Here is an 11,548-nt window from a genome sequence, read left to right on the forward strand (position 1 = left end):
TAACCTAATCTGAATGTAAAAGTGATATATCTAAATTAATAAAATATCCAACGTATATTTTATCAAATACCACAATAAAATTTATTGAAGATTTCACGGTTTAATTCGTTTCTATATTTTTATTAAACGTACATCTTCACATCAATTTGTGTACAACGGTTTTAAAGTGCACTGAGTGCGCACCAGCTCTGTCAGTGAAAAACGTTATAAGGTATCTCACAGACACCTATTCATTGTAAATATGCGCGAGTCGTGTCTCGATATAACGAATTATAAATTCAACTTGGATGCCGGAGCGAGGAAATCGCTCAAATTTCTTCGATCATAAACGGATTGCGATAATATTTCACGATTCGAAATCTTGCTAAACCATGCTAACCTTAGCAACGAACGTCCAGGCGTTGAAAAAGAACTGAAAAGAGCTTCCATTCGATGTTACCAGGACTGCGGTCCACGACGCTATAAATGCTTCGAAGCGTTTGAGCGACCAATCAGAACAAAGAATTTTACGAATTGACTAATCAAAGAATGCTTCGAAGCATTTGTAGCGGCAAGTGGACCACCGCAGTCCTGGTAACATCGAATGGAACATGATATAATTCCACCATAGAATGGAAGCTCTTTTCAGTTCTTTTTCAACGCGTGGATGTTCGTTGCTGAGGTTAGCATGGTTTACCAAGATTTCGAATCGTGAAATATTATCGCAATCCGTTTATGATCAAAGAAATTTGAGTGATTTCCTCGCTCCAGCATCCAAGTTGAATTTATAATTCGCTGTATCGAGACACGACTCGCGTATATTTACAATGAATAGGTGTTGTTTGTGAGATAAGTTAAAAAACCGATCTCTGTCCACAGGATGGCTCCGAGATACGAGTTGGCCGTCGGCCTCAATAAGGGTCACAAAACGACGAAGATTCGCGTGTCTAAAATCAAAAATATACCCGCGAAGGAAAGGACCAAGACCGTATGTGTACGACCGTCCAGGATAAAAGGGGTAAATGGAAAATGTATAATCCACAATTCCCTTAATTGCCGCGTTCAGTAGAATGTTTATTTTGCAAATGTTGAAAGTTTTCTTTGCTGAGGACTATTTCTCTAAAAGTATTGATCTAAAAGTATAATCTAACCAACGACGCTAAGAAAACTTTCAATAGTCACAAACATTCTGTTGAAAATAGCCATTATTGCGTATACAGCGTATTGAACTGATACATCATAATTTATTACAAGAAGCTTATTTATCTTCTCTTTCTCTCGTGTTATTATTCACGTGTTATTATTCATCCTTGATTTCTTAATTGCAGAGACAAACCAAGCACAGCAAGTTTGTAAGAGATCTGATCCGGGAAGTCACAGGACATGCCCCTTATGAGAAGCGTGCAATGGAATTGCTAAAGGTGTCAAAGGACAAGCGCGCCTTGAAATTCTTGAAGAGAAGGGTAAATGTTTTTTCTCGCAAGTTTTAGATAACAGCAGGTTTCAGCAGAACTATAACAGTGTCATATAATTTCATAATGCTTCGAGTTCTGCTTTATAAATTAATGGAATATCGATAGCCGAATAAAAAAATATGCTAAAGGATTTAAAGCTAAATGATCTTGTGTCCGTGATGTTAAAAATTGCTCTGAGATCTCAGGTCGTTTTCTAAAAAGAATCACATTGGTCAAATGGTTGAATTGTTCATCATATGACTTGTTAATTCTTTCTTTGTCCAAGAACTCGGAGAACGATTTCTATCACCATAGACAGGAAGCTTAAAAGATCCTAACAATTTCAAAATACAAAAATCTAACTATAGTGATTAAAACAATTTCTGTAGACTCGAATTCTTAAAATAAAAATAATAATAATATTGTTCAGTACTTTTAGTACTCCAAATTAGTAATTGATTACTGTCTTTTAATATTAAATTAGTCTATATTAGATTTCATAAACGATTTAATAATTTTGTAAACGTGCTGCAGGGGAGGAGTCAGTGTTGCAGAGCATACTTTCTTATTAAAAATATCAAAACTTTTTTTAGGGAGCGAGAAGTAGAGATTTTTAAACGTCTTTTTTTTATTTTTTAAATAAGATGTGTTTTTTATTTTCTAGTTGGGTACACACATCCGTGCCAAGAGGAAGCGAGAGGAGCTCGGAAATATTCTGGTACAGATGAGGAAAGCAGCTCATCATTAATTATATCCGTTAAAATTGTATACCGCTATATGTACTTGAATAAATCAATACTTCGATATCGATACATAGGGTACATTATTTAAGAATACTCGATGATTTTACCACCTTTGATTCAAATAAATTAAGCAAGCACTTGACAGCCCATTTACTCGTTTTATTTTTGCAACCTATTTTCGTCTGACTTGGTAGAGAAGCTACATATATTGTTTTAATTATCGTTATAAAAGACTTAAATAGTAGAAATAATTTTCAATAATTCTAAAATTAGTTTTCGACAATTTAAAATATAATAAAAAGTTGTTTATGCAGTGCTATAATTAAATTAATAGCTAATAATAAGGGACGAAACAAAATTTTATTAACACTATAGATAAAATTTGTTTATCAATGTTAAATAAATGTCAATTGTGACAAAAAAATAGATTGGAAGACAATCGATATTAGTAGTATTTAGTATTAACTTTGGTATAATATTCAAAAATGTTGGACATGATTTGCTAAAATTTTACATACCTCTTGTACTAGATATACCTAAAGTAATGCATTTTCTTTCATCAGTTTCCGTGGTGTAGTGGTTATCACATCCGCCTAACACGCGGAAGGTCCCCGGTTCGATCCCGGGCGGAAACATTCTTTTATTTTGAAGAAAAAGGCAATATATTTTTTTCATTTTTATCATTATTAATCATTTTAATCATTATTAATTATTACAATACTTACTAAACGTAATCCATCGTTTTATTGAAATGTATCTACGTTTTTGTTTTGCAAATGTTATCAAACAAAATAACAACTAAAGCTACTAATATAATAAATTTCTTTATAATTTACAATCTGCAAAAATAAAAAAAAATCTTTATTAATTATAAAAAAATATGAATCTCAATCTAATCAATTTAATCAATTTATTAGTATATATGTTCATATTAAATTTTATTGTTTCATTATTATTAGCTGTTATTAAAATTATATCAAAATTATTAAATTATGTAACTTTAAAACGGAATTGAATAATAATTTTATAAGATATATGCATTACATTCTATATACTATATAGTATTATTTTTTTATTACGTACAACACTTTAAAATGTTTGTCATTGTATAAATTTAACATTCTTCAAGACATTTAGTCCAAGAAGCAAGATGAGAATTGAAACACGTGCCTCTCGATACCTTCGAAAAATCGTAAAAGTTATTAGGAAAACATGTTGAAGCGACAGAGTGGTACAAAAATTTAGCGCTCTTTAAATAGACGATGTCGGTAATCATAAATGTCGGCTGATAAATTTCCTAACTATAATACCAACTATAGATAACACTGCCATCTTATTACCTAAACAGCGCGAAATTTGTCATCTCTGTGCTTCTTGTGACCTCCTCTTGAAAGATGTTTTTCTAATAACTTTTATGCTTTCTTAGAGAATCAAAAGATGCATATTCCAATTATAATTTAATCTTTTGTTTTACTATTTAGAACGAAAGAGAGCAAAAAAAATAGGGATAATTTAAAGAAAGTGATCTGTGTAATGGATTACCTTTAGTTCTGAACTCGTATGTAGATTGTTTAAAAGAAATTGATGACGTAGAAGGCTTTTATATCTCTCCATTTCTAACTTGACTTGATGTCATGTGAATTTATAACTTAGAACTGGAATTTTTGGCGTGCGGAAATTTATGATGTAAATAACATACTTTTTGTAATTTTACTTTCGTTGTATTATTCAAATAAAATACATATATTGATCATATTACAATAGATACGTAATATAATAACAAAGAAATTTTTTATGATCTTTCACAAAATTGTTAATATTCTACGGTGCCTTATCTATTTTGCGCGGACATAAACATCTTATTATACTTTTTACAATTACAAAATGTCATGCATTATCAGTAATATATATATATATACATACATACATACATAAACACATGTATATATACATAGATCTTTTGCTTACTAACAATTATATAAAATTTTGGATAGTAGAATTTCCACTTATTAGAAATGTCATACAAATACTGATAGTTCTACAAAAATCTGATAACTTTTTAATATAAAATATATAGTATAAATAGATACAATTATATGTAATATATATATATATGTGTGTATATATATTTCTTTTCCCTCATATAATTTTTATTCATAGAAAAATAATTGAAAAATATTTAAAAAAATAATTTTTACATTGTTTTGTTCACAAAAAATATAATTGCGAGTATTGTAATATAATATTCTATATATAATTATATATATAATATTACATTTATATATGATTACATATAGGAAATTTCTTTAAACTTCACTTGCAAAAATTATCCTTTTAATTCTTTTTATTTTTTTCTGTATATACAAATAGAAATTATGAGAAAGAAAACATATATACATATGGCTGACTGTACATATATATTTTATATATGCTTAACCAATTTATTATATATATATATGTATGATATATATACATTGCATATATATAGATATAAAATATATAAAAGTTAATTTATACGAGAACTCTTACGGTGTATTACATCATAACATTCTCATTTTGTAATGTTTTATTTTAGTGTTTTAAAATTATTCATTTCTATCACGCGCATTTATAATGTCGACATATTTCCTTAGTTGTATTCGCAAAGATGTCCACAACCAGTAGGACATTGTCGATTGTTATTAAACCATTCTCTCATATGATTTATATGGCCTCCATGTGCACAACCTTGACACCATACGTAGATACCACGTACAACCTGCAACATACACCGTACGTAGATACCACATATAACCAAAAATTGTCATTACTTATTAATAAAAATATTTACATAACAATTTTATCATTTGTACTGAAATTATTTTATTATAATCGAATGCAATTAATTTCCATGTTGATTATAATATAACTGTACTAAATTGTAACTAAATAATAATTGTAACTAAAACATAACAAATTTGTTATGAATTAGATTTTAAAAACAATTTTCTATTATCTGTATAATAAGTCAATCAAATTTTGCAGGAAAGATTTGTACACATAAACAATTTCAAAAAATATATAATATAAGATTCTCTAAAGAATATAAATCAAAATGATAAAAAATATAAATCAATTTAAAAACAGTCTTGAATATGTTTTTTTAAGTTCATTTTACTTTGAATATAAATACAAATTATTTTATAAATTTAAATGACAAGAGCTAAATTTCTCTTACCTGATTACAAATAGAGCACAAAGCGTGCTCGGGCGTATGACAATGATCACACAACCATGCAGATCGTTGCAATGATTTTGTGCATGCTACACAACACGCGTGTATCATAGTCGACTGTTGATTCAATTGCGATATAGAAGGTATCCATGCCAATTGTATTATCTATAAATAAAATTATTTATATTAAATCAAGTATTTTTATTATTTATGAATAAAAATTATCAAAAAAGAAATTGTCAATTGCAGTTAAATAATATAATGCATTCTGTAATTATGAACAAACCTGTGTAGCTACATGCCAGAGCTTAAATTTGCCAAGCATGTCCAAATATTCTAATATCCAATGTTCCTGTAAAGCTACAGGAATATTCAACTTTTTCCTTATTTCTCCTAAGACAATGAGCATCGATACTGTCGTCTGTACATCTCTTATTGCTGTATGAAAGTGTAGTCCCTCCAGAACTAGAGGCGTAAAATCAAAAGGCAAAGGTTTTGGTAGAACCGGAACTACTAGCTTAGGTTGATCTTCGACTATAACAGAAGTTGAATTCTCGCTGAGATCAGGAGGATGATTGGGAAATTGTTCTGGTGGCGGAGACCGATCCTTGATCTCATGTCGTAAAGGAAAAGCCTCCTTCTGCAATTCCTTGGTCCAATCATCATCCTCCATGCGCATCACAGTTTGCCTATTTTCGCCGTGATGTTCCAAAGACACGGGTTCGTACTCGGTTTCGCCAAAGATAAAATCGCCTCGCGATGTAGAAGGTATATCGCTAAGTAATGGTCTCCTATAATTAGAAACGTCAAGTATTCTAATTACACCAATAGAAATCAATTAATCTCAACAGACACGCATGCAATGTAACTCTAGGATTTATGCGACGATGAATATATAACATTACCTTGGCAGAACAGTTGTTGTATTAGTCGATGGTCCCGTGATATTTTGATTCTCCGGTGCTTCAGTTTCTGTTTCAGTTTCATCGTCACCGCCACTGGCAGCGCCAGCAGGATTTTCCCCCTGGAGAGATCTTGCGTCTTGTTCATGACCTGAGAAAAATCAATTTATACAATTAAATGTGATGTGATAGCAGGATATTAATGTTGTTCATGATATTTCTGCTTATACTTACTTGATTGTTTACTCGCATTTGATTGTTCCATACCAGAGCTTTTTGTTACTCCAGGTACTATATTTGATGTATTAACTACATCTTCTTTAGGCACCGTCGGTGCACTCTTTTGGAGTATCTCAAACGGATCTGTATACATCATCTTTAAGACTTGCCACGCTTTGCTGACCTGTATAAATAAGACTATTATTATTAAATATATCAATGCTATTATATAATGTATATACAAAACATATGTTTTCTTACAACATAATTGCCAAAGTCATACGCAACACGTGCATTGTGATCGCAGGCTTCACTTAAATTTCCAGAAAGCAAATAGTTTTCTGCGGCTATCTTAAACCAATTCGGTTCGCGTACACATCCACGGAATCTATTCATTACACTTGAAGCCATGCAAAAATTATCATCATTTGTTACAGGTGTTCTCCTGCAAAAGAATAAAGATATATGATAAATAAAAACAAAATTTTAAAAAATTAAAACAAAAATCAACTTCATTGTAAAAAATCTTTTTTAGCTGAAAGAAGACTTAAAATTAACGGCTCGCAATGGCATCTAAATTTATAACAATTTTGTTCATTTTATTTTATTTATCTTGGATTTTATAATCGCAATATTTTTATATAATATAACAAAACGTTCACACCTCATTAAATTACTCAGCTGCCTTGCGATACTTGCTGGTTCATATTTCACCTTGGAAGCGCATGTAATGTCATGTTTTAAATTTATTGCAACACTCTGTGGATTTGCTTTACTGGCTGGTCTTACTGCATCGTCAAAAACGTGATGGTATAAAGTACAATCCTATAAAATGGAACATAAGGAGAATTGTGCTGCATATATTGTAATACAAAAGCGAATAATTGAGTATTACTCTGCTTGTTGATAGAAACGATTGCGGGTTGCCTCTCCATGCCACACCTGTAGGAACATCCTTATGCTCATTGAAACTCGCGAATGGAATGTATGGTCTGCGAATATCCCATACATTTATGCTGCAATCAACGACTAGAGCACAGCTGGCTATGTGATACTTTTTCTGAGGTCTCCATTTTATACGTCCTACTGAGGCTATAGTATGTATAGTATAATCACAACTTGGTTTACCCGATAAATCCCAAACCTATAAAATTACAACGATATAAAGTGAGAAATTATATATTCCACAAAAAATATTAATATGTAGAAGATAAATTACTTTGATAGTTTTGTCTCTAGATGCTGTAGCAAGCCAAGTAGCTTCTGGGTGCCAATCACAGGCAAATATTGGACCACTATGTGCAGTAAAATGTTGAAAGTAACGCTCTGGTTTTCTCATATCCCATTGTTGCACATGACCATTCTCGGATACAGCAGCAAAAGTATGAGGCTGTTGTGGACAAAATTGGACGTCTCTCACAGACTCTGTATTACTAAAAATGAATATATAACAATCATTAAATTAAATGAAATCTTTTTATTTAACTAAAAAAAAAATTCTTGAGATGCAAGAAAAAAAGATTTCGTTGTTATATTTAACAGCTTTATGGATTACTTATGTTAACATAAGTCCACGCAACTTCCTTTACCTATAAAAAGTCTTGATTGCTTCTTTTATTCGTAAATCAAAGCATTTCATAGTACCGTCTTGTGAGCCAGATATCAACCACATGGGTTCTGTCATGTGAAAGCTTACTTTATTCACAGTTCTTTTATGATCAACAAATACATGATCCTGTTTTGATCGAGATTGCCTATTCAAATTCCACAAAACGACCGCACCGTTTGTTGCTGCAGTTGCAAGTATATGGTCTACAAATTAATAAAACATTACAAAATAATCTGATTCATTATATTATAAATATAGTTCATTAATATTTAAATATAATTTACAGAAAAGTGATTGAATTAAATATATTCATGAAAATTTGAGTTAAGCTAGAAAAAATTCAGGTATCTATCTTTTATAATATCATTCATTATTTAATATAAGCATTAATATAAATATAATATATTAAAAATATATCATATATCGTAATAAGCAATTGGATTACCATCATTAAGATTCCAGGCAACATCATTGCAAGAAAAATTCAGATTCAAATTCTTCCCAACACGAAGATTGCAGGCTTCTTCAAACCTATCTTCCAACAATGTGAATATTTTGAAAACTGTAATAAAATATATTATTATATTATTATAATATAACTCTCATACTTACTTCTTTTAGAAATAGGAAATAAGTTTGGTAAAATAAAATTAATTAATTATAATTATTTTAACCATGTCAATCAGATTGCAATAATCTGTATATTGTATATCCTAATTATATTTTAAAATATATCTTATTTTAAATTTATGTAGACCTACCATTACGACCTGCTATCACAACCTGGCTGTTATCTTTGTTAAGAGCTAAGGCGTTTGCAGGTCCTTCTTGAGTGATGCATATAGTTCTCGATGTCATGCTGCGTTTCAAAAATTAATATTAAAATATCCAATTAGGAATTAATATTAAATTATCATCGCAATATCAAATTATTATTAATTATTATTATAAATAATTATTAATAATATTCATACCTTCTAATCACTGCTTATAATTTCTGTTTTATGGAGCTCGTTTTATGGAGCTTCAAGCACATGTCACAGAGTTACACAAAGCATAGTGTTCATTTTTGGTACTTATATACTTTAGACACTTTAGAGCAATTTGTCAAAAATGACTTCTGATAATTATAAAATGTACTATTTCTACAAATTTCTGTTATCTTCCTTTCTTTCATAAATATTTGTCATTCTTTCAGAAAGATTGTATGAAATACATTTCAGCTATCCATAATCATGTTGGAGCAAGATGACGCTGCGCAATGTTCGACGCATCTACTTCTCTCACTGTGTATAAATAAAATTAGTATTCATTTATGTATATGTATATGTATTCAATACAAATTTGAAGAAGAAGCAAAAAATTCGATATGAAACTAATGTCCATTTCAAATGTAGATAAACTTTAATCTTGATTTAATTTACTTTTTATCTACTTCAGGAGGTCGATTGTATATCTCGAAATAAGGTGAAAATTACAAAAATGAGCAAATTCACTAGAATATTCATAATTTAATTGGTCAATAACTAGTGAATTGGCTCACTTTTTGTAATTTTCATCTCATTTCAAGAACACAATCGACTCCCTAGTTCTAAAAATTAAAAAGATAAAAAGTACATTAACCTGAAATTAAAGTTGAAACCTACATTGATAGAAATGGACTTGAGGATAAGTTCGACTAAACTTTGATTAACCGACGATTAAACTGTCAATACTTGTTTATTAACATGTTCAGAATTATTAACCTGCTCTTGTTGTTACAAAGAAAAAGGAGCAGCTTAAGAACGATAAATTACGCTAAAAATTTTGCTGCAAGTAATATTTTGACAGTCGAATCGATCGATGATTGACCTAATCGGAGTTTCAAGTTTCATCGAAGTCACCATATAAAGAAAACAAATACAAAGATAAACATAGAGAATAACAAGCATTATGACGAGCCAAACATAATTAATTGTACAAACACAGATTGTGATGATTGCAACGTAACTTACAAACGTAACATCGCAACAAATATAGAATTAAATTATTATGACATTTAACATAATGATACAAGCGGGTGCCGGGCTGTCTCCAATGGACACGAGGTTGCACGAAGTTGTCATTGAAGAGTTTGAACGGCAGGCCGAAGCACGCGCTGAAATGTTCGCAACAGAAAAAAAAACGAATCACGGCGACGACAGCACAACGGCGAAGTGCGGACGGCGTTGATTCGCGGGTGCTTCATGAAAACTCGCCGCGCGTCGTCTGCAAACCGGCCGTGTTTAATCATGGGATCTGTTTTCTGTGGCTAAACTGGTGTACAGTGTACACTTTTGGAACTTAAAGTGAGATGGACACATGTTTGAGATTTGGCGAAGGCGAGAAAGAGAGTTCTAGTGCAATCTAATGCAGGAATAAAAACAGACCTGGTTAGCCAGTAGCCTGCTGGCCTATATGCCTCGATATGTCTGTCCCTCGTCCCTCCGTTCTGGTGCAACATGGTGGCGGCTGTAATCTGGGGAGTGTTGATGTGAGGAAAGGCTTCCTTTCCGCCGACGTTATCGCGACGTTCCACACAACGACGACGGGTGAAGGACGATTCACACGAGAAGTATGTCATCTAATCCCGAGCACGACGAGAGCGCGAGTGACAGCCGAAAGTGAAGGGAACGGTAACGTCACGCGGGTCCGTAACACTCTGCACAGTGCCACACGCGAGAAGATCACCGTGAGGCCCACCGCTGCATCGCGAATGATGTTATCGATTGATTTTTTAATGACGGGTGATCGGCAAACCCACGGCGACGTTGCACGAGTCGCCGGTGTCGTTCCGTTAATGAGATACGCGTTCCTGCTGCTGAGCCTCTTCGCGCTCCTCCAGTTGACCCTGCCGGCGGCCGCCGGCGATTCCTTGGGTAATCCATACAAGATATTAAGCGTGTCGAAGCATGCGACGTTGCAGGACATCCGGAAGGCATACAAGCACCTTGTCAAGGAATGGTAAATAACGTATCTAATATGTTTCTACTTTAGAATGTACCCAGATAGTCAAATGCTAGCAGTATGCCAGCAGTTGTCAACAAATTTGCTCATGATTTTAGATTCCTATCCATTATGTCTTCTTTAAACTTGGTTTCTGCCACTAATAGCGAATTCGGTCACTTGCACTACGCTAGATCAGTGCATACTAAAAGCTGTTTTACATGAAATTAGTAAAGTTAAATGTAAAAGTATGTAAATATTTTAAATGATTAACTATCTACTAATGATATTGTCACGTTATTTAACAAAATATATATGTATCATTTCGATATTGTCAAAGTTGATTATATTGTATTACTGTATTGAAATATTTTATATAAAGCAGCTTTTAATATGCACTGATCCAGTGTATTGCGAGTGATCGAATTCGTCATATGACTTGCCAGTCGTAATATAACAACAGA

At 31.9% G+C, this 11,548-nt stretch overlaps 3 protein-coding genes and 1 non-coding gene across 6 annotated transcripts in view; 3 read left to right on the forward strand and 1 right to left on the reverse strand.

Annotated features, from left to right (window-relative positions):
• Window positions 1-568: 568 nt before the first annotated feature.
• On the forward strand, window positions 569-2,243 carry LOC108727165 (60S ribosomal protein L36). Its single transcript, XM_018455154.1, has 4 exons — window positions 569-661; window positions 859-997; window positions 1,308-1,442; window positions 2,098-2,243. Exons 1-4 carry the CDS (start codon window positions 612-614, stop codon window positions 2,179-2,181), a joined length of 408 nt encoding a protein of 135 aa, XP_018310656.1. The 5' UTR covers window positions 569-611; the 3' UTR covers window positions 2,182-2,243.
• A 495-nt stretch (window positions 2,244-2,738) lies between these two features.
• On the forward strand, window positions 2,739-2,811 carry TRNAV-AAC (transfer RNA valine (anticodon AAC)). Its single transcript has one exon. It is a non-coding gene; the product is annotated as a tRNA-Val (tRNA).
• A 1,933-nt stretch (window positions 2,812-4,744) lies between these two features.
• Window positions 4,745-9,253, reverse strand: Wdr24 (WD repeat domain 24). 2 transcript variants are annotated; one of them, XM_018455253.1, is made up of 13 exons: window positions 9,095-9,253; window positions 8,882-8,979; window positions 8,566-8,682; window positions 8,101-8,323; window positions 7,731-7,944; window positions 7,407-7,655; window positions 7,176-7,336; window positions 6,776-6,956; window positions 6,527-6,695; window positions 6,296-6,443; window positions 5,677-6,181; window positions 5,394-5,555; window positions 4,745-4,934 (listed from the first exon to the last, which is right to left on the reverse strand). In XM_018455253.1, the coding sequence occupies exons 2-13, from the start codon at window positions 8,976-8,978 to the stop codon at window positions 4,806-4,808; spliced, it is 2,355 nt and encodes a 784-aa protein (XP_018310755.1). In that variant the 5' UTR covers window position 8,979; window positions 9,095-9,253; the 3' UTR covers window positions 4,745-4,805. The 2 variants fall into 2 exon arrangements, with proteins under 2 accessions (XP_018310755.1, XP_018310754.1); XM_018455252.1 differs by having other exon boundaries at window positions 6,773-6,956.
• Window positions 9,254-10,560: 1,307 nt separating this feature from the next.
• Window positions 10,561-11,548, forward strand: part of l(3)80Fg (dnaJ homolog subfamily C member 16 l(3)80Fg) — a 5,765-nt gene continuing 4,777 nt past the window's right edge. For both annotated transcript variants that reach the window (XM_018455250.1, XM_018455251.1), the window contains exon 1: window positions 10,561-11,102. In XM_018455250.1, the coding sequence (XP_018310752.1) occupies window positions 10,567-11,102 (536 nt within the window). In that variant the 5' untranslated portion in view covers window positions 10,561-10,566. The remainder of the gene's footprint in view (window positions 11,103-11,548) is intronic.

Source organism: Mycetomoellerius zeteki, unplaced genomic scaffold (assembly GCF_001594055.1).
Source record: "Mycetomoellerius zeteki isolate Tzet28-1 unplaced genomic scaffold, Tzet1.0 scaffold471, whole genome shotgun sequence".
Lineage (NCBI taxonomy): Eukaryota > Metazoa > Arthropoda > Insecta > Hymenoptera > Formicidae > Mycetomoellerius > Mycetomoellerius zeteki.

What these genes read in the sequence shown, in the direction of transcription:
- LOC108727165 (XM_018455154.1), top strand. Translation starts at nt 612, where the DNA reads ATGGAAGCTCTTTTCAGTTCTTTTTCAACGCGTGGATGTTCGTTGCTG. An exon ending in CGTGGATGTTCGTTGCTGAG is followed by an intron (nt 662 to 858) that starts GTTAGCATGGTT and finishes CTCTGTCCACAG; the next exon opens with GATGGCTCCGAGATACGAGT. An exon ending in GACCGTCCAGGATAAAAGGG is followed by an intron (nt 998 to 1,307) that starts GTAAATGGAAAA and finishes TCTTAATTGCAG; the next exon opens with AGACAAACCAAGCACAGCAA.
- Wdr24 (XM_018455252.1), bottom strand. Translation starts at nt 8,978, where the DNA reads ATGACATCGAGAACTATATGCATCACTCAAGAAGGACCTGCAAACGCC. An exon ending in TGCCTGGAATCTTAATGATG is followed by an intron (nt 8,324 to 8,565) that starts GTAATCCAATTG and finishes ATTAATTTGTAG; the next exon opens with ACCATATACTTGCAACTGCA. An exon ending in CAGCTGAGTAATTTAATGAG is followed by an intron (nt 6,957 to 7,175) that starts GTGTGAACGTTT and finishes ATTCTTTTGCAG; the next exon opens with GAGAACACCTGTAACAAATG.